At 38.2% G+C, this 23,234-nt stretch overlaps 2 protein-coding genes across 3 annotated transcripts; one reads left to right on the forward strand and one right to left on the reverse strand.

The window, feature by feature from the left end:
• The first annotated feature begins 1,046 nt into the window (after positions 1 to 1,046).
• Positions 1,047 to 6,171, forward strand: zdhhc12b (zDHHC palmitoyltransferase 12b). Its single transcript, XM_088418801.1, has 5 exons — positions 1,047 to 1,431; positions 1,808 to 1,941; positions 2,198 to 2,278; positions 2,854 to 3,020; positions 4,335 to 6,171. Exons 1-5 carry the CDS (start codon positions 1,335 to 1,337, stop codon positions 4,648 to 4,650), a joined length of 795 nt encoding a protein of 264 aa, XP_088274927.1. The 5' UTR covers positions 1,047 to 1,334; the 3' UTR covers positions 4,651 to 6,171.
• Positions 5,950 to 21,050, reverse strand: LOC148429147 (serine/threonine-protein kinase N2-like). Of its 2 annotated transcripts, none has more exons than XM_088418788.1 (21): positions 20,924 to 21,050; positions 19,349 to 19,635; positions 18,491 to 18,602; positions 17,119 to 17,255; positions 16,882 to 17,050; positions 16,417 to 16,482; positions 15,336 to 15,442; positions 14,431 to 14,607; positions 13,495 to 13,570; positions 12,788 to 12,953; positions 12,593 to 12,701; positions 11,364 to 11,416; positions 11,056 to 11,113; positions 9,588 to 9,679; positions 9,347 to 9,523; positions 7,968 to 8,030; positions 7,820 to 7,896; positions 7,618 to 7,760; positions 7,204 to 7,311; positions 6,834 to 6,914; positions 5,950 to 6,564 (listed from the first exon to the last, which is right to left on the reverse strand). In XM_088418788.1, the coding sequence occupies exons 3-21, from the start codon at positions 18,600 to 18,602 to the stop codon at positions 6,361 to 6,363; spliced, it is 2,175 nt and encodes a 724-aa protein (XP_088274914.1). In that variant the 5' UTR covers positions 19,349 to 19,635; positions 20,924 to 21,050; the 3' UTR covers positions 5,950 to 6,360. The 2 variants fall into 2 exon arrangements, with proteins under 2 accessions (XP_088274914.1, XP_088274905.1); XM_088418779.1 differs by having other exon boundaries at positions 18,491 to 18,633.
• Positions 21,051 to 23,234: the final 2,184 nt, after the last annotated feature.

Here is a 23,234-nt window from a genome sequence, read left to right on the forward strand (position 1 = left end):
TTACATTTTTCACTTTATTTTCTGAGAAAAATGCCACGGAATTAACAATTGCACCAATAAGTTTGGAAAAAGTGTTACATGCAGATTTTATCAGTAATAAAGTAGTTTTGATTTTTTTCCTTATGCGGTAGCGTTCTGCAGAATCGTAAGCCTAACCTCTGTCACAGTTCATGATACTGCGTTAATATATTCTGAATGGTCGATAAAATCGTTGAAGTTCTTTCTTTCAGGGGCTCTCATTACTTCATACAGGGGTGCTAAACATGCAAGTAAGATGGCTATCGTTTGTTTTCATAGTCTGTTCCACATGCTTTGTTTGTTTTTATTTTTTTTATCAAAGGCATTTTGTAAGCCTTTAGTTAAATGAGGACTTTCTGTACGTTTTATGTATTTGTTACTTTTAAATTGAGTTGATGAAGTCCACAGTAGTCTTTTTTTCCTTTTCTTTTTGGGGTTCAAATACAGTAGTCATTGTTTTAATCCTGCAATGTAAAAATGAATTATTCAATGAATTCATTAGTATAAATAACCCCCCAAATTTAATGCAAATTTAACATTTTGGATAAAACAAAAAGGTAGAAAGGTATAATAGGCCTTACTATATATCACAAATCATATGTATTCGTGCGCGTTTTAGTTTTACTTTCTGTTGTAAGTGGACTTTTACTTTGAAAATTTTTATAGGAACTCAGCCTATAGCATGAATGACAAGCTACATCAATAAACAAGAGTTAACAAGGGAAAGTTACAGTACAATACGGAGTCCCTCTCGAAGTCCAGAGTATTACAACAAATGAAACTGGAGGCACGCAACATATTTCATCAAGCCATTGATGAAGCCATGACAACATTGATGTTAATGTTTGCTTGATATGCCCTGACATGCCACCATCGCTCCACATGGGCCAACTTCAAACTATATATAGTACAGTACATCAATGTAATAGGCTTATTCTAGCTTTTATTTTGAAGGTTTTGTTTTGAGCGGTGTTCCTGTTTAGAATTAGCCGTCGTTATAAAATGCTAATGCTGTTTTTATGTCCTATGCGAGTATCCGTACAATAACACGGAAGTGAAAGCGGAGGGTGGCTTCGGCCAACATTCGCCTAAATTATGTCACGTTTATCTTCTAGATCAATTTTAATCCAATCCTATGTCTTCCATATTACGGAGCAAAGGCGATAATGTAGGGTTTAAACGAGCTACTTTTACGTTAGCTTTTGTGGTTATGTTGCGTTACGAGATTGTTGTCCCTAGCTAGCTGACTCGCTAGCCGCGCGGCTAATGCAACGGGAAACCGTACAAGACAATTTGATTATTTTTTTTAGTATAAAATGGTTCAAAACATTTTCCGGACCGGGTTCCTTGTTCGGGCCACACATACTGTGTTGACCTGGGTCATAACGCTGATTCTATTCGTGCACAACACCGGTAAGTACTTTCTAAAGTCGTGAAGTTACGGAGCAATATACGTGACCTCGGGGAAGAGGCATTTACATCGTGGTAACACAATTATATATTTTGGTCATAAAATCCGTGTAAAATGCAAACGAAATGGTTGTGACTTTATGGACGTTGCGGTAAACAAATGCAGCGCACCTTTGCGAGAAAATGTGATCCTATATCGGAGGTTTTTGAAAGGGTGCGCTCGATTTGGCTTTACAGCCGTCCCGGAATTATATTAACATTTATTTATATGAATTTTAACTGCACATTATACATATCTAATGGCCACATGTCATGTTTGGGGCATGAAATCGATGGACAACGAATGACAAATTTATGGAATGTGTGTGCTTGTTTCGAGATTTGCGCAAATGCGAAGAGCGCGGCGAGCTGACTGTTCCTGTGCTGTTCTTCCTGCTGGTGGTGCTGTCGGTGCTGTTGTACTTTGCGGTCTCTCTCATGGACCCCGGCTTCGTCCTCACCGACACTGTAAAGGTGACTTGACTTCCGGATTAAAAATACATAGATACAAAATGATTGTAAAATATTCTATGAATATTTTGCAGTAGTGTGTGCACTCATTTTCTTTGAAAAATAATAGTGAAAATGATTGTGTTAACACATCAGATCTATTCAAAGTTAGGAGTTCAAACAAATATTAGACACTAAACAGCAACAGAATAGTGTTTTTTCTTTTAAAGCAAAGGATGTGAAATAAGAACCTTTATCAACTCGCACGTGTCTTTTGAAGCCTTCAGATCTGGAAACTGAGTCCATGATGCCTCAGTCATCCACTTGCCGCCTGCGACGTTGCGGCTTCTGCCTGCTGCAGGTAAGGAACATTTTAAATGGACATTTTACGCAAGTACATTTGGTGAAAATGATAAGCTGCCCACAATAACTCACGTTTTGTCGTACAATAGTAAACTGATTGTCCCAAAAATAGAACTGAAGAAAATCATAGTGCAGTACGGTTGTTTGTTGACATTTTTCAGGACATTGAAGAACTACACAACCCATAATGCCACAGTGTAGATGTTGGGGGGGGTTAGCTTAATTTAGTTTAAGTCATTTTTTTTTTTAATAGTTGTTCACTTGTAGAAAAAATGGTTTCAAGTGAAATCACATCCTATCTTAACGTACCATGTCTGAGCTTAGCAAGTTTTTATTGTTCTTATAAAACAAGAAAAATATGTGGTTTTATGATTGTGGCTAAACCTTATCTTAGATTCATCCATCATAGTAGTATTTTTTGAACGTTTCTTCTTTATCAAATTCAAAGAACTGCTTGCTGTTATGTTATTTAATGTTATGTAATCTCGTTTAATATTCATTAGCTTTTTATGTAGCTTTGCATAATTTTGCTTAGCAATTGTGTGTATGTGCGTGTGCGTCCATTGCGAGCAGCAGCCAATGAGAGCCAAGCACTGTCCTACGTGCTCTCGCTGCGTGCGTCGCTTCGACCACCACTGTCCGTGGATCGAGAACTGCGTGGGTGAGCGCAACCACCGCTGGTTCGTATTGTACCTGATGGTGCAGCTGCTGACCTTGCTCTGGGCACTGCGAGTCGCTCTGTAAGTCATTCTCTCTCTCTCACACATACACGAACACACACACACACACACACACACACACACACTGCACTTGGGCTGTGATAAGAAATAAGTAAAAATCCCAAAATATTCAAAAGTGTTTATTTGCAAAAAAAAAATGTAATATAGAGTCAAGCCTGCCTCTTTTTTTTTTTAACATTTAGCACAATTACTGTAATCCCCAAAATATAAGACACACTTTTTTCCCCCAAAATGAAGGCCAAAAGTATAGGTGAGTCCTATAAATGGTAACTTTATTTTTTTTAATGAAACACCATTCGATAAAGATTCATCCATCAGCCGCATAAGGTGAGTTTTGGCGCACAGGTGCACATTTTTATATTGGCCATACTCATTACTATAATTACCATAACAGGACGAGCTAGAGGTCAGTTGGCTGTTAGCAGCCATTGCCTGTTGCGGCTAACAACAGCTCATATTCGCTGAAGTTGTTATGGAATAATTTAAAAAAAAAAAAGCAAGCAGACTGAACCAACATCCGAGTCCATCCTTGTTCACACGCAGTAATATTACCATAACAGAGGTTTGTGTAAAAGTTATGATGTCTCAATCCGTTCAATTAAGAGTGCACCGATTAGAGAACACAGAAATGTACTCCGTTTGACTAATTTATTCATTAATTTATAAATCTTTTGCCATATACACACACAATCATAAACTTGGTGAAACACGGATGGTACGGAACTTTGAGCATTTATCGCAAAAGTAACTTGAGCCGGGTCGCGAAGAAAAGGAAAAACAACTGCATTCAACACTTATACTGGCGTAGCGTTCACTGACACATTTGATTTGATGCGCATCAAATAACATATGGATATAAACTCAAGAAAATATGAAGAATTGACAAACATGAGATTTATTCTGTTTTGCTATAGTTTTTACATTGTCACCAAATTCTTGGTGCGTCCTATACACGGTAACATAGAAAATACCCGAATTTGAACCTAAAATAAAGTTGCGTCCTATATTTGGGGAATTATGGTAACTGCCGAATTTTTTCAAGTTACCTTTGCCACCCAGTGGACCAAAAGGAAAATGCATTGTAGCGCTCTGTTTATTGTCGGGATAAGCTAAGTTAAGTATGTTTTTCACACATGGTGTGAAGCTGACATTTCTGTGGACAAAATTATGTTATTTTTCTCAATTATTTGTAAAACTTTTTCTGCATTACGTCTAGTTTGGTAAAGGGAGGATTATCTAACCACGAGTCCTTGAATTAAAAAAATAAGAAGCAGGAAGAGTTAAGTGACGTGCATCTGCTGTGTGCCATTCCAGGTCAGGCATTTCTCCCAGTGCCACTTGGGAGTCGTGGTTCCGCGCCAATGGCTTCCTCTTGACGGCGCTGTGCGTGGTGGGCGTGTTCTCTGCGGTGGTGTCGGTGCTGCTGGGCTGCCACATCTACCTGGTGGCCATCAACTGCACCACTTGGGAGTTCATGTCCCGCCACCGCATCGCATACCTGAGGGAATGCGGCGATGATGACAGCCCCTTCGACCGCGGCGTCCTCTGCAACCTGTGGGACTTCTTCTGTGTGTGCGGAGCCGTGGCCTGGGAGCAGGTCTACCACAGGAACTCCCAGAATCCCGTCTGAGGTCCACATCCGAGAGTTCGGGACAAAAAGAGAAAAAAAAAAGACTTTAATGACAAGAGACTCTCATGTGGACATTTTCCCTTTTTACTTCAGATTTTTAAACTCAGCAGGGATTCTTGAGGTCAATCAAATAGGAAGTACATGGACCAAACTGGAAATAGGGAAACCCAACAGGAAGTAGATCAGGCCAGTTGGATGGAGTTGATTGTCTTAGAGGTAGGGTATTCCCGATACAACTTTTTCACTTCTGATACAATACCGATATTGTAGTCTGTCCGACACTGATATCGATCCAAATTCAGCCAAAATGATACATGCATTTATTTATTTTTGTATGAAACGTTAGAAGGGACTTTGATCAAGAGATAGCATTCAAATAGTAGCCAGCAACTGTAGATATGAGAAAATATGACTCGTTTTTTCCAAACATTTATTAAATTAAGTCAAATTCAAACATTAGATTCTCCTAATATTAAATACATTAAATGACTCTGCGAAATGACCCTAATAAACAAAAATTATATTCTTTAAAGTTCAAAATAACAAATCAAGTTTACTTTACATTGAGAATACATTTCTCTTACCTTCAGTATACGACAGCAACTAATGCTAGTGCTAATATCTGAGATTTTGGACGTAGTTTCTTGGCTGATATTATCATCAGATCGGGCCATCCCTACTTATTGGAATATTTTTATTACAAACACAAATTCTTCACGCCCTTAAGTCAACAGTTCAATCAGACAGGAAGTAGATGGAGCAAACAGGATCAAGAGCAGGGGTGTTCAAATCTGGTCCTTGAGGTCCAGTATTCTGCATGTTTTCCAGGTTTTTTTTTCCCCTCCGCAGCTAATTCAGTTGAGTGAGTTTATTTCGACCATAATTTGGCACCAATCACAGATTCTGAACATAGCAGTTCAATCAGACAGGAAGTAGAGTGACCAAACAGGAAGCGGAGGACTCCAGTAGGAAGTAGATGAACAAGGACGGAAGTCCACTTAAATCGGATCAAGCGAGCCGGATATCGTAGGTTCATTCGTGTTACTTGGATCAGATTTTTCACCCCAACATAAATGCTTTACACCTGAAGCCAGCAGTTCAATCAGGACAGGATGTAGGTTGACAAAACAGGAAGCAGAGAAACCCAGCAGGAAGTAGTTAAACAGACAAGCAGCTCAACCAAGCATGATGATTGCACCCAATGGAAGCTTCTTGGGAGAAGTAATCTTTGTGCATTGTGCAAATTCACCAAGCACAAATTAAGTAATAAGAGAGGAGACACAGAGCCCAGACAGGAAGTAAGTGTTATATATTTATTGAGGATGAGACACATAAAACAGTGTGGTGTTTGTGTTGTTTACATACATTCATTTATTCAGACATACCGCATTAATAAGTCTGATTCCTTCCCGTTTTTCCCCATTCTTTGGCGTACTGACACAATCATGAATAATGTCGACATACGTCATGTCTGCTGTGTACTTGGATGAATAAATGACATTCTACTTTGCGGTTTACGAAGTATGGCTCTATTAGCATTTCTATGGCTTTATTAATTGCTATTTTTGAACAACGCTACGTCGGATGCCATGCAGGAGTCATGTGACCACCTGTGTGGTCACGGCAGTGGGCGGAGCTTGTCACAGTAAGCAGTACCGGAAGACGGGACAGGACGTGGCTCGGGATTGCTTGGTCGCCAGAGAGTAAGGGTCAGCCGTACAGGGCGCAGAAGTCGAAGTCTGCAAAGATCTCTTGCTGCTGGGCTGAAAGTACGCCAGGCGTAGCGGGCGGCGACAAGACGGGCTGAAGGCGCGTGAAGTCACTGTCAAAGTTGCTGACATCTGCCGACGTCTTCAGGGAAGGCAGGAAGGGCGGCGACACTTGCTTGGACAGGAGAGCGTCCCAGTCCACGTCCTGGAAGGCCACATCGCAATCAAAATCATCAAATGTGAGTTGACAACATCACGCTGTAGTTTGCATGCCAAGCCACTAGTTGGCGAAGTCACTAGTTGGGTTCTTTAGTCAACAACATGCTTACATGTTCCTAGTTGTTTTTGTGATCTTCATCGTAATTGACCAATTAAAAAAAGTGCAAATGTTTTTGCTTTTGCATAAATGACAAAGTAAATGGATCACAAAAAAATGCTTGTCCTTATCAACATTTTTTTTTCCTTTCTTAATACCTCAAAGAATGTCTCCCCTTTCAATTCGTTAGCATCTCTCTCCCCGCCACCGAGCCTTTTCAGCGGGTTCTTTTTCAGCAGCTACAACACATGAAAATTCTTTGATCATCACATCAACATTGAAGCGTGTTTAACGCTTGCGCAGTACACTATTTTTGTCAGTCCTTTGCTCTTTATATCAAAAGCATTTTACATCGCGGGGAAAGCATTGAAACAAGATGCAAGGGAGCTGAAATTTTACCCAGATGGTGACCATCTCAAAATGGCACAACCAACTTAGTTATCACATTTGCAGGACAAATGCGAGGAGAATGTGGAAGAATTTGTCCAAAAATGGGCACAATACTGCACAAAGGCGAATCATGTTTACCTTCTGGATTATTGCTACGGCGTCTGGCGGAAGCGACGGCGGATAAGTCACGTCGTCGTTGACGATGCTGTCGAACACTTCCTCCTCGTCCTCACCGAGGAATGGCGACTGTCAAGAGAGACACGGTGACAAAAACATAGTTATGCTAGCCTCATCTAAGTTTGAGGCTAACATAATTGGATCTGACTTTCCTGTAATAATCTATAACATAGCTGCATTGTAAAAATGTAATACCACTGCAATTACAGTGTAAAAACATCAAATGTTTAATGCAATGACATTTAACTGTAAGAACAGCGTAATAAACAGTGTAATAAGTTTATTATCAATTAAAAAAAAAAACAGTACAATAACTCTGTATACACAGCATAGTAACAATGAAATTTGTCAACATGCGGGACCCCGAAAACTGACCTCGCCCACGAGCATCTCGTAGATGAGCACGCCCATCCCCCACCAGTCGACGGCCCGCGTGTAGTCGTCATCAGTCAAAACTTCGGGCGCCAGGAATTCGGGCGTTCCACAGAAAGTGGACGTGCGATCCCCGTGACCAATCCCTAAAATTATGATTGAATTACAACCTGAAACGGGAAAATGAAGCAGACTCTCTCCACACCTTCTTTGCAAAGTCCAAAGTCGGTCATTTTGACAAAGCCGTCAGCGTCCATGAGCAGGTTGTCCAGCTTTAGGTCTCTGTGCGCACACGACACACACAGTTGGTCAGGTGGCGCTAACGAATGGTCGCCGCAGCAGCGCTGGCTTACCGATAGATGATGTGGTTGGCATGTAGGAACTCTAATGCCAGCAACACGCAAGCCGAGTAGAATCTGCAAGACATAGACAAGGCTTGAGAGGGCAAATAAGAGACAGCTGAAGTTTAAATGATGTCACGTCAACTCAAAGTAAAGCCAAACAAAGTTAGCCTAAATGATAGGTTAAAAACACTGTACAACTCAAGTAGATTTCAATTAAAATCAAGTTACACCAAAGTTGAGTACAGTAAAACAACAAAGTTGTAATATAATGTAATATAATGATAATGATAATGATAATGATGATAATGATAATGATAATGATAATGAAAATGATAATGATAATGATAATAATGATAACTAGACCCACGATTATATTTAAAACATACTGTTGGTCATTAAGAACACATTAATGTGCAGGTTTTTTAATATTATAATTATTTAATTTATTCCTTTTGATGAAAAACTGACTAAATCTTACACAGTGTCCCATTAAGTCAAAGTAAGGAAATAAAAACAAATCTAAGAAAATAAGTTAGTTTGAAAAAGCAGAACCAAAGTACTACAAATCAAGTCTAAAGTACAACTAGTCTAGTAGGTCAACATAACAAAACAAGCTAAAGGTTTTTCATTAAAATACTTGTAAAACTAATGCCTAAAATATATATGCCTAAAATAAAACAGGCAACAAAAAACAAAACAAAAAACTAATGTCACAAAATAAAGTTAAAATAGTAAAGCAAAACTGAATTCAAATAAAAATAATCAAATATGTAAAAGCCAACAAAAATAGAACTCCATGTAAGGCACAGGTGTCAAACTCAAGGCCCAGGGGTCAATTCCGGCCCGCCACATCATTTTACGTGGCCCGTGAAATGCTAACTATGACTACACGGTTCTGACAAAAATAGCAAATTTGCAAGTTGTCCTCAACACTAAAACGTTTTTAAGGAAGCCACAAACATTTTTGTTACCAAACAGCCTTTTGAACATTTTTTACTGGTCTCTGATGTCAAACTAGGTAAATGTGTAACGGTCACACATAAAACTGTTTTGACTCCGTAGCCATAATGGCCCGTGGACAGAAACTAGAAGTACAACTTGGCTCACTATTAAATGGGTTCGACACCCCTGATTTAAAGTATTGAAAATCATTTGCTAACTTTCACGTTGTAATGCTAATCAAACAAGCTTGCCATTTTGGGGGAGGGCCCCCTGAAAAATTATAATTTTAGAGATACGAGTATTCCGCCCGGTGCCAGTGATATGCTAATCAGTCTATTGTTGGACTAATAAAGGTGATGAAGAGTGAAAAAAAACAACTCGAAGACTACAGTAAAACAAAAGTATAATAAAAGTAAAAGAGTAAAGTAAAAAGAAAGTAAATGTACCTGGTCTGCTGTGGCGTGAAGGCTCTGCTGTGTATATGTATCATGAGGTCTCCCCCAGGTAGAAAGTCCATGAGGAAACAAACGTGTTCCCTGGTCTGAAAGCAGGCATGCAGCTGGACCAGGAAAGGATGACGCCGTGTCCTGATCAGCTCCAGGATCCTCTTCTCGCTCATCAGGCTGCAGCGCAACACGCGGCTCTCATACATGTGGAGCACGGCCACATGAACTATGGCCAACCCACCTGTCCACCTCGTCACGCGTGACCACGTCGCTCTTTTTCAAGGCCTTGACGGCGTACAGGCGGCCCGTGGGCTTCACCTCGGCCAGCAGCACCTGAAGGTAGCACAGTCAATGTGACATCGATACAAGTACAACTTTTAGAATGACAACAAGGACAACAACAGCAGTTAGGCCTACAACTTTAACAGTTGTAACAACAACATTTCCAACAAGTTATCATGACAAACTGATACGACAGGCTTACAACTACAACAGTCAGAGCAAAAAAAAGTTACAACCGTTTTATCAGTTATCACTACAACAGTTAGAAAAACAACCAATATGAGATCAACAGACTGCAAAAGTTCCAATTACAGCAGTCACACCTACAGCAGCAATCACCACAGTTACTATAAAAATTGGACTACAACAGTGGAAGGTCTACACCTACATACCAGTTACAAAAAGAAAGAAATTGTTAAAGCAACATTCATGACTTTGACGAGCAGAACCACACATACGACAATTTTTAAAACTGAAACTTGCACCACAACATAAAGGACTAAGGCAGTTGCAACAACACACCTACATTTACAACAGTTACAACATCATATACAACGATAGTTATATGAAAAAAAACCTCGTATGCTTCATATGAGACCCCGAGTGTTGTAACGACAACATTACGACTGCAATAGTTACAGCTGCAGCAGTTATGAAAATACCAGATACAACAAGCTTTACAACAACTAGTGTTAGAACAGTTGTGCGACCACAGCATTTACAAAAGCTCCGCTCCAACAACACAACTACAGCAATACAGTTTACAACAACATCGTTACAAAAACATAATTTACAACAACACAATTACAACAGCGTTTACAATTAAAACATTTACAACAACACCAGCGCACAACTACAACAGGCTATAATGGGCCGACATTTACGATAGTTACAACCATGAATCAGACAGCAACAACAACAAATACAAGTATTACTACAACTGTTAAAACAACAGTTGTGATGACAGCATTCACAACATTTACAAAAACACAGCTACGTCAACTACAGCAATACAATTTCAAACAACTTAGGCACAAAAACATTTAAACTGTATTTACAATCGACAACAACTTCAACAATAGGTGTACAACTACAACTTAACAACTACTGGTAAAATAGTGCTACAAGCGCAACAGTAAATGTTAAAACAAGTTGTGGCTACAGCATTTCTGACATTTACATAAACACAGCTACAGCATTACAACAGCACAACTACAGAAATAGAAATTTCAACACGGTTACAAAAACAACATTTAATGCAACTAAGTTACATCAACTGTTACAAGTGCAACGGATACAACAAAAAACATTTTCCGACGACAACAGTTACAGCAACTACTATTACAACAAGAGAAAACTGGCGCACGTCGAGACGATTGTACTTTGTTGTAACCTTTTCAAACACACACTAACATTGAGAGCGCTACCTTGCCAAAGTGACCCCTGCCAAGAACGGAAATGTAGCGCAGATCCGACATGTGCAGCCTGAAACATAACAAGCAGAGAAGGGTGACGACTGGTGTTGTTTTCATGGGACTTGTGTGTCCAAATAGGACGCTATGTCTTAATTTGGTTGTTGTGCATTTTCTTGTTTTATTGTGAGAATTCTTGTGTTTAACTTTCCATATTTATTTATGTATGATCTTGTGTTGCTACCTGTTTGTTTGTAGTTGTTGTAATGTGTCTGGTGTTTGTGGATGTGTTCTTATGCATGTTATGTGTTGTGGTCGTGTACTTGAGAGGAGTGGCTGAATGGTCTTGGCTTTCTTTTCTCCTGTTGAGGGATGGCTGCACACACAAACATGAATTTAATTTAACAATGAAAATAAGTTAAAATCATGGTCAACGTACATTTCTGTGATTTCAGTTACAACAAATTCCATATTCGAAATTCAGCATAAAGTATATTTTTAAAGAAGTATTGGTTTTCCTCCAACTACTCTGAAGTGTATTGAGGCGCTTCCCTCAGACAAAAATTTGTGTTTGGGGAAAGAAAACTAAAACATGCAGGACACTGGCCCTGGAGGACTGGGGTTTGACCCCTATGATCTAGGACAGTGCTTTTCAAATGGGGGTACGTGTACCCCTTGAAGGAACTCCAGGGGGGTACTCGAGCTTATTAAAAAAAAAAAAAAAAAACATGCAAAAATCCTTAATAAATAATTATGAAATAATTATCGAATTAATTAAATGTTTCTGGAGAATATAAGTTCATAAAATTACTTTTATGTTCTGTAGGTTATTCAATTTCATTATTTAAAAAAAAACGATTCTCCCATATACTGGATTGATTTGACTCAACTTGTTACGTGCCACCTCTCGTTACCTGTCAAGTTCATGATTTATGCTTGTGAACACATCTCTACAACGATCCTAAAAAGTTGAATATTTTTCTGTGGACAGATCTAACTAGAACAGATCTAACACTTTATGTTGATTATTTTAAGACATTTATTAATATTTAAGTTAAGGATTTATTTTTGTGAACAGATCTCTACTGTAATCCCAATTGAGGACACCATGTTTAATATTTTTCTATGGACAAATATTTATTTACAATACTTCCTTTTTGAAAACAGGGTCTGACAATTGATATCGATTATTTTTTGTGGACAAATATTTATTAATAATTAAGTTTTTTTTAATAACAGATCTCTTCTATGATTCAAAAGAACACTTTGTTGAATACTTTTTTGTGGACCAACAAAAATTAAGCGTGAAAGGTTCTAAAGTTTAATAAATCAGACACTGATGGCATTTTTTAAGTTTGTTTTTGTTTTTTTTACCCCAAAAATGCTTCACACTGGTTAAGGTGGGAACAATTAATATTGTGGGATAGTAGGGAACCTTCACTTCTTCCAAGTCTCGATTACTCTGCATCTTTTACTTTATCTAATATGTGTAAGTGTATTTTGTTTGTAAATCTATCATAAAGCCACAAACACACACTCAGAGGTTGCTCACCATCTGTTGGTGTTGATTAATTTCTGAGGTTTGATCAACATGTGAAGGCCCGTCGTCATGCTGCGTTGCCTCCTGGTGGCCGGGAGGACTTCTGCTCATCGGCACCTCACTGCACGTATGCGGAGGGAGAGACATCGCACACATGCTGATTTCGTATGTGGCATCGTCACATTGTTGAAGAGAGGCAGCAACGACCTCGGCGGTGGCGATGCTGGCGACGGTGATCTTGGTGGTGGTGATGTGCACGGCTGGGGGGCGGAGTCAGCGGTGAAGGAGGCGTAACCAGGAAGCACGCTAAGCATCAGGTGAGCCCACGTGGAAAAGTTTACGTTCAGCTGAGCCGCACGCAGGAAGTTCTTACCTTCACACACACATATTATATTTATATTTCTGAAATACATAAAAACAAAATGTGTACATCAAATATTTTTCATGCGTAAAACAATTGTTTAATACAGTAGTTACAACCACAACTAAGATGTTTATCATGAAATATATGGACATATATTTAGTCTTTTGAAATTATGTGTGCCCATTTTTAATAATATTTTATATTTAACCTTGCAGATAATATATTTAAAAAATCTAATTTGTTATGACATTTTTAGGTTTGCATACAGTATACACTGGTATTTTCATATACTGTAAGTACATTAGGTCAATTTTTAGTTGTAGTTTTGCATATGTTTAACAAATCATGTGTTTAGTGCAGTTTCTACAAGTGACAACTTAGTTATGTTATAAGATGCAAAAACATGGTTTAAAAATCCTACAATTGTATAGTTTTAGAAATACATAAACACCTTTTTGAAAACTATTTTGAATAAGATTGAGAACAAATCTTGAAAAATATATGTAAGATATACACATGTATTTTGCTGTATTTACACCTCTGTATTTACCTCTCTCTTTGGTGAAAATGCATTGCTGGCGTCGCAGTTTGTTCTGTCGCTCCACCACCGTGTCAATGAAGTCAAACTTTAAGCACAAATAACCATAAGTCTTTTATACATATTCACGACCTAAACACATATAAGAAAGAAAATATTTTTTGTGGTGAAAATCCAAGAACGTTCTCTGTATCTTGCATCATTATATAATACTCACCAAATAAGCTATTGCTGGATAAGCTAAGTTTTACTAATATGCAAGGGCATGTTTGCATTCATGTAGCCGACGTTTAACCCTTGTGACCTTTTTGGGTCATTTCCTTCCACATCATTCTCACAACAATATTTTAGCCAAGGGATGGCACACTCCTGACAGTGTAATAATTAAGTGGTCCAACCATGTTGAACTTTGACACAAGGGTGAAATTTCAGCTCCCATGTGTCGTCTTTCAATGCTTTCCCTTTGATATGAATTATCTTTGATGGAATGATGAAATATACTGTGACATCAATGCTAGTTTTGACACCCCCTCGATGGTGTTTTACATTGTGTGTTTGCATTCAGCTATTGGCCTTTCGTAGAACAAAATGCACATTCTTGAATGTGTAATTCTTTGTTTTGTTTTACAGTAAACCTCAACTGGTATTGGCAAAAAAAAAAAAAAAAAAAAAAAACAGCTTGAACAATCACCCGGTCAGAATGAAACTGTTGCAGTCATGAATACAATCAGCATCTTTGGTGAGTGAGTGGTATTTTACTTCAATATTTCATGTTCTTGTCATGTTTCTATTATAAGATTGTATGGTGCCATTCCATTTTGATGGTTTGTATAACTGCAACATCATTGTGAAGAATTGTCATCAACTTCGTAGACCACAAAAAGGTCCTAAAATTTTAGAAATGCAAACTGGATCCTCCAAAAGTTCTCAGTTCCAGGCAGACGTTACCTGAGCGTGGAGGAGGCCTGCGGGTTCCAGACGCCACTGGTATGAGGAGGCGTGGCCGTTATTTTGGTCTTCCTGGTTCTGGTTCTGCTGGGCCAGGAGCCGGTCCAGGCGCAGAAACCCCAGGGCGCACATCTTATCGCCGTCTCGCCAAAACACGTCAACCTCCAACTCGCGACACTGGCCACATCACACCAAGTCAAGTTCAGATGTTAATTCATATTTTATTCAAATAAAAAAAGATACTGCGCTAACACATTAGTGTATAAAAAGTCTACACATTCTTTTTCAAATAATTTTTGTGATGTAAAAAAAACATTTTCCAACAATGTTTGACCCATAAACTGTGCAAAACAAACAAACAAACAAACAAATATTTTCACAAGTGTGATATGCTTGTTGCAAAAGTGTGCACACCCTCTTATATCTATAACAGCTCATTGGCTATATGTGAGAAGTTTTTCTCTGATAAGACCATATGAAAAAATGCCAAATAACAATTTGCCAGATTTGGTAATTTTCTTCAACAATTGTATTTTACGTGAAAAGAATCATATTAACTAAGAAACTATCCCAATGTCACTGTATTCCCGCTGTACAATGACAATAAAAGCATTTTATTCTATTATACTCAATTATACTAAAAAGTCTTAAAAATATATTTTTTGTTTGATGGTTTTACGATCGATTTTAGTCAAATATCTGTTATCAACTTAAAACAAAATAGTTGTTAAAAAATGTGATTAGTCTTGAAAATTTCGGCAAAATGTTGTAATTCATTAGTTAGGAAAATGAAATCGCTTGATGGCGTTCATTTTTACAAATACATTTTTAGCGCTTGTTAAATTTATTTTTACATAGTCTAAATGATGTGATGGTAAAGATGCAGCATATGTGTATGGACTCACTCGCTCCAAGGTGAGGCAGAATGTTTGAGTCCAGTTGAGCTTGCCTGCCGCCGCCCAGCACGTCTTACCCACCACTCTGCCGTCCAGCCTCAAGGTGGCACTTGTCTCTGTTAGAAGATAGTCACATTTGTTGCAATTGATAAGTGGAACATGTTCTTCTGCAATGACGCAGGTCATCATTCATTTGCATGTGTCGCAGAATGCTTGGGATTATTGTTGAATGCTGTTAAAATCTCTCGTGGCTTTGCGCTTGTTTGAAGGTTGACAATGATGCTACGCTCATTTTTGTTAGCCTACCTATGGTATTTCACATTATATGATAGCATTAAGTGACCATACTTTAGTTTGACAAGATTATAAACTGTATATTAGTATGAAAAAATGTTTTTAGTACCATCTGAAACATTCACTTCGATAAAAGATGAGCAAAAACAGTGAAAATGTGTGTTTGATGGCAAACAAAAGTTTGCGTATGTATATAACTGCATTACAACAGTTGGATTGGCATAATTACAAAAAAAAAATAAAACACAGGTGATAAGAATCCTTGTTACTGACACACAACCTAAGTACAGTATTTTAGATGATGACAATTCTGTTTGTGTGTTTGGTAAAACGTTCTATTTATTGTTAGAGGAAAAGTTAGATTGCATGCAATGTTAACTTATTACAAAAATCAAAATTGAAAAACATTCCTTCGCAAAAATAAAAACAAAAACGCTTTTATAATGACGAAGCCTAACTGAAACTCATATAACGATGATTATAGCAAAAACAAGCTTTGTTTACATCATTGTAAATGCCATACATTTTCTATAGCCGCTTGCATACAGTTATATCAAATGTAATAAAAATTTAAGGGAAAATTAATCAAAACCTATCACAAATTACGACAAATTTTGACAGGTAAAAATGTGATAATGCAAGATGTATTTTGTCTATATGGAAAGTCACAATACGACAGGATTTAAGTTGAAAATAAAAATGTCTTTATTCAATTATTTTATTGCAGCCCTAAAAGAAGCATAATGCATTGAAATAAGAAAATTCTTCATATGTTTATGTTCATGAATGGTCTCACCAGAACTTGTGTCTTCAGCAGGAGAAAATAAATCTTCACATCCGAGCAATTTGACCTCCAGCTTCCCTGGAAAAACAAAAAACTGAATCATATTTGAAAACGGGGTTTGATTTCAAAGCTTTGATCAGCCTTATGACAGCAAACGCAGAGATGCTGAAACATGCTGTGCTCATTATGGGATGCCAGAAACAAGGATTTGTCTCCATGTTACATCATCATTAACTGGCATCTGATTGGTCAGACAAACAGATTACACAAATACAGTAAGTTTGTTCATATTAAGCACATGCAACAGCATTTTCTCTTCATAATTGCTATTCTGTGGAAATGATCAAATACCAACGTTTCATGAATACAAATTATAAAACATCATGTGGATAAAACAAACTTTTTACATAATCTGTTTAATGATAAAGATATTTCATCAGTACACTCATTTTTTAATGCTTTAATTTGACTTCCCACCTGTCAGCGAGGACGGTCGACTGGACAAGATGCTCGCTGACCGCGGACCCGGGTCCATGTAGGTGTTGGTCTTTTCAGAAGCTGTCCTTCCATCATTCTGCAGACATGCCTCCACGGACGCTCGCAGGAGACGCAAACGTTGGGACGAATGGTCACGCCGCATCTCAGCCTGACATTAAAAGACACCATCTGTGATCTCCTAGAACATCTTCGTACATTTGAGCACCTAAACCGTACCTCCGAGCGAGCCTCCTGGTCTGGCGAGGACACCGTGTCCATTTGTGCCAGCACGTCCTCAGCCAGCCTCAGGGCATCATGCTCACGCTGCATGTAGTGACGCAGCTCGGCCAGGTGGACATCCACCTCGGACGTCCCTGTAGAGTAAGCCAAAGGACGCATAACACTTCAACACACTGCAACTACATGTGAACAAAAACAACAACAACAGCACCAAGACACAATCACATTGTGCACTGGCTAGCCTATGCTGGTATGCTAACATGCTAACCCTAACAAACTAGCATTTTAACATGCTTGTATGCTTACAGACTAGTATTCTAATAGACTGGCATGCTAACATGCTAGTATGCTGACATCTATTTATATTCAGCATAGCAGTGTGACAATGCTAACAGGCTAGCTACATAGTAAACATATTTGTTCCTAACATACATAGCTGTAGTATGCTGACTTGCGAGTAAATATGCAGTATTTCCAATACAACATGTTAGTATGTTTACTTGCTAGCATGATGACAGGCCACTATGCTGACATATGCATGTTAGCATACTGGTTGATTTCATGACCTAGTAGTCTTACATGCCCGTAAGCGCTCAAGCTGATAAGCTAAAGCAAGTTAGCATGCTCTTCATTTTCAATTAGTTAATATGAAAACTCAAATATGCAACAGTTTAGAATGCTAATAGGCCAGTAAGCTAAAAGTATCTTATGCTAGTATGTTAGCATACTGTTTATTTACAGTTAGATGGTTATGTACATTGTACACATTATTTCAGACCCTATTCAGCCTGTTATTTTATATAACCCTTCTCCAATACACCAGATTTAAATGATCAGGATCATTATTAGTGTATTATATGATATGGTGTATCTTCTTTATGAATATTTTAAACCAAGAACTTTCACTAAATGTAACAAACAATGATATTCTGTTATGCTAGAGCCAGTATACTGTAATACAATACTGTAATTGGTGCAGTGCTAGATTAACATGCTATTAAAAGGCCTCACCAACTCCAGTCCTTGAGACACCTATGTTGCATTTTTTTGGTTTACCAGTCCTCCGACACACCTGATTCAAAAGGTCAGGATCATTAACAGGCTTCTGCAGAGCTTCCTAATTAGCTTATCATTCGAATCAGGTGCTTCGGAAGAGGGTTACATAGAAAACATGCTGGATAAGTGCCCGAGAGGACTAGAGTTGGTGACCCCTGGTCATTATCAGGCTTCTGCAGAGCTTCCTGAGAAAACTGAAAAGTTCACCTGTTTTCATGTTCTGCATTTTATGTTCAAACTAAAATTTCCTTAAATTTCACAATCATTTTATGAGCGGTGTATATAAATATACGGTAAATGTCTTGAAACAGACCTTGATGCATTGCGATGTTTGCTTCTTGGTCATCTTGGTCACTTCCAGCCTGCGCAACTTTGATGATGTGCAGGCGGAGAAGCTTCATCTTGGAGCGGCTGTCCTGCAGCATCTGCTGAGCCGTAGAAAACATTGGTGCAATCCTGTGGACCAGGGGAAACGCACAATGAAACGTATCTAATGAAGTTGGGTGTTACCTTCATGTACAATATCATAAATAAACTACCGGTAATTCCTCACTCAGTAATTGTTTTGTTCAAACTGATCTTTCTTGGACTGGCACAAATGCTCCTCAGTAGTTGCTCAGCTATTTATATAAGTTTGGTGTTGCCTTCATGACAAATTGAGTTTTCTTACACAGCTGACTGTTTATCTGTTGTTCTTTTGTTTATCTTCTGTTTATATTGGTGTCTGTCTGTTTGTCTATCTATCTATCTATCTATCTATCTATCTATCTATCTATCTATCTATCTATCTATCTATCTATCTAACTATCTATCTATCTATCTTCTGAAATTATAGCTTTCCTCATGCAAAAAAAAAAAATTGTTACATTTTCAGCCCTCTATCAAATCTTGTGTTTCCATTTGAGACAGTCCCAAAACATAGTTGTCCTCAAAGCAGTGGTTTAGTTTGTTTTATGTTTTTAACCTATTTATTCAAATCAGACATTTGCTTCAGGGACTGTCTGAAATCTTAACTTTCCTCACCCAATAATGGTATCGTTTCATCTCTCAATCAGGTCTTGTTTTGCCTTCGGGGACTGTCTGAAATCATGATTTTATCCTCAAATACACAATGACACACACATGGACATAAAATGTAATCATTCTAAGAATGTGAGTATAGATACCCTACCTCTTAGTGATGCTGTTTTTCCACAAGGACTAAGAATGTGTCATCATCATCCTCCGAGTGAACAGTCCTGCCTCTCCACCTTCACTCTCCTTGAAAGCCTCCTCCTCCCCTTCCTCCTCCTCCTCCTCTTCCTCCATCCCGTCTGCCTGCGCTCGTCCCGCCGCATCCGCTTCCTGCTGCATCCGACAACACTGCCAAAGCTAATCTGCTCTCCTTGAGGATGAGAAAAAAGGGGAGGAGGAGGGTGGGATCGGAGTTTCTCTGGGCTCGGCTCACATGCGGAAAGACTAGACAAACACGGGACAACAACAAGACAACAACAGAGCAACAACAAAATTACTAGAATGCAATGTTCATTTTCAATTTAGATTAACCGAAAGCCTGCACGAAGCTCAAGAAAAAAATTACACCCCAAAATTTTGATTTATTGCATTATGATCATTTGATCTTGTGCTGCTCCTTGTGGTGTTTGCACATTGGCCATCAGGGGGCAGTATCATACAAGGATACTACACAAATTTGATGATGCTACTTCACTGCAATAACATTGATCTTTTTTTCAAATAAAATCAAATTTTGGTACAAATTTTATATACCTTCTTATGTTTATTATGTTTTAATACAATCATTCTTTCTGTATTTATTGATTTCCTATTTTTGGGTTGTATTTAATAAGCACTGTTTTAAAGGTTTTTAAAGGGTAAGTCAACTGCATTTTGTTTTTGGTTTTTTGTGTCTATGCAACCCAACTAGCCCAAACACGGTATTCTGAATAAAATGGGATTCATAAAATGTGAATTATGCCCCCCCCCAAAAAAAAAATCCCTCGTTTTTAATCCTTTTTAGGGGCTGCCATTATTACTTTTTATTAATACATTTTAATCAGATCATTTTCCAGCATTTTTTTATTTCCTATTTTTGAATTATATTTAATAAGCACCGTTTTTAAAAAGTCAACCACAACATTTTCTTTTGAATAGGTTGTATGCAGCCCCACTAGTCAAAACATGACATTCTGAATAATATTGGATTTATTCAATGTGAATTCCCCGCACCCCCCCCCCCCCCCCCCCCCCCCCCGAAAATATATAAATCCCCCAGATTTTAATCCTTTTTATGGGCATCCATTTTACCACTTGCTGTGCATGGAAATGACATAAGTTAACTCTCAGCTCATGTGATGACCAATCATGTTCAGCTTGCGGATGTCACATGACAAAACTCAGAAAACAGGTGTACCATGGTTGGTTGTCATCTGAGCATCTGTGATGTCATTTTCTGGCGACACCCTACTGAGAAAATTTTGATTTTGCTGATTTAGATTCAATAAATGCAATGTTAATCGTGTTTAGGCTAGTGATGGGTACTTATAAAATGGTAAAAAATTGGGGAGTTATCTTCTACTTTCAAGTCTTATTTTAGCCTTCAATGACAGGTTGAAGTCACAGCTAAACAATTGTATCTGTATACTATGTTATATTTTTATTTATATTTTGATGTACTTAATAATGAAGAGAACCGTAGAAGACGCGTTGTTTTTATGCATGATTGAATGAACAAATAGACAATACTTACTTCCGACAAGGTAGTTTTAGCTTCAGGGACAGCCTGAAACCGTAACAATCATATCAGGCTGCGCATTAATTTAACATTGCCATACCACATTTTTATTCACCTATTTAAGTTGGCCTGTAAGAAGTGCGACATGAAGTCACGAAAGTCTTCAAAGCCTCTTTTAAGATGGCTGATCAGATGTTGCATTCAAGGGCACCCTGAAACGACAGGTACTTATTAATCTCATCCGTAATATTGTCGATTTTCAGAACAGTTTAACTTAACTAACGAGGTGCACGCACATTAAGAGGCAAAAGGAAGCGATGGTGTGTTGTTTTTTACGCGTAATGTGGCTGAGGAATGTAATTAACGTGGCCACTTAAAACCGCAAAGCCTTGTAGCAATTAGCCTTTAAACGCACCCCGCGGCTGACAAGCGCCATTAAGAAGCTTAGAAGGCGACAGGGATCAAGTCGATAAATTACACGTTTGACCCACAAACGATGACTTTAGGTGGGAAATAAAATTCCAATGACTTAAAAAAAACTCAAAATCGTCACGGGTTTTATTAGGTTTTTTATATTTGTTCCCCAACGTCGTCGGGGGTCGAGAGATGCTTGGATGGAGCCCTATTTTGAGAGGCGGAGTTGGGCGGACTTCCTGACTGGGGTGCAGGCGGAACCAGCTAGCGGGAGGCGGGCTGCAGGAGGCGGGCTCCGGGAGGCGGGCTTGTCGAGCTTCTGGTGCCAGTGCACGATCCCAAAGCTTGCCCTCTAACCGATATAGCAACTACGTCCAGTATCAAGGATATCAACAATGATCAGTGCTAATTGGATTACTATACTGTCCTTTGTTATTAATTTTATCAAATATATTATTCATGTATATCATTCATCAATAGTATATTATTGTCTGCCTTATTTATTTAGTTGATAAATGTTGTCAAACAAATGTGATCACTTGATAAAACAAACAGAAATCAATTACAGATCTGGAGACATTGTTTTTTTTCTTTATCATGTTGTATGGGCCACTCTATGTTCTTTCTTTTTTCAGTTGATGTATTATCAGAGAATAAACATTTTCAGGCTTTTTCTCTCTCATTTCAATGTCACCCAAAACGGCAAAAAACTACTACTTTGCCTCTAACGTGGAACCATTTTGATGAAGAATATTTGAATTAAAATGGAATCTTTTATAGTCATTATCAATATTATCATTTTATTACAATGTTTTATTCAACTGTTTCAACCTTATTTTACTAAAAAGATGCATCAGGAAAATGAATTGGCGTACTTCCGGTGGTCTTAACCCTTGTGCAGTATTTTAAACATTTTTGGGTCATTTTCTTCCACATCATTCCCACTGTATTTAGCCCACTCCTGGTAGTGTGACAAGTGGGGGTCCCATGTTAAAATTTGACATATCACCATCTGGGTGAAATTTTAGCTCCCTACTATCTTCTCTCAATGTTTTCCTTTTGATGTGAATGCATTTGATGTAAAGATAAAAGAATTGGACAAAATGCAAAATGTTTCATTTTATGAAACTGTTTTTACTTGGGCTGGGTGTTATGGTCAAAAAGTAAAAGTTCATTTTTGAAAAAATATTTCTCTACTATTACAATTTTATTCAAGGAAAATTATCAAAAAATTATTTGAAAGTCTGATCCATAAAATGTGAGAAAATGTAAATTAATTATCAATTGATGACAGACAAAATATTAACTTTTTACAATTAAAAAATGGCTGGATAAGTGGACTATCCTTTTGAATGCAATAACTAAGTAGTTAGTACTTCTATCAATTCCATTTATAGCCCAGCTTTAGTTTGTACATGGGTGACTCAGTGGAGGAGTGGTTAGCACGTCCGCCTCACAGTCAGAGACCCGAGTTCAAATCCAGCTCCTCCCACATTCCAAAAACATGCATGGCAGATGTATTGGAACCTCTAAATTGACCTTAGGTGTGATTGGGTGTGTGAATGTAAGTTATCTCTATGTGCCCTGCGATTGGCTGGCGACCGGTTCAGGGTATACCCGATTTTCTGCCCAGAGACTGCTGGGATAGGCACCGGTTCACCAGTGACCTAAGTGAGTATAAGTGTCTGCAGATAAAGGATGGATAGTTTGTAGCACTTAAGTCCAAGTATTGTTGTTTGGGTTTCACCTTTTTTATTTATTTTTCTCATGTTAGCAGTCTTCATTCATATCTGTTAATGGGGTAAATTTGTCCACAAAATCTTTTTCTCGCGATATTACAAATGATTCGGCTATATATTGCCACTTTGCAAACCATAAACCAACTCTGTTAAAAACAAGGGTTTGCTAACCT

Source organism: Hippichthys cyanospilos, chromosome 1 (genome assembly GCF_059441005.1).
Source record: "Hippichthys cyanospilos isolate Australia breed blue-spotted pipefish chromosome 1, RoL_Hcya_1.0, whole genome shotgun sequence".
Lineage (NCBI taxonomy): Eukaryota > Metazoa > Chordata > Actinopteri > Syngnathiformes > Syngnathidae > Hippichthys > Hippichthys cyanospilos.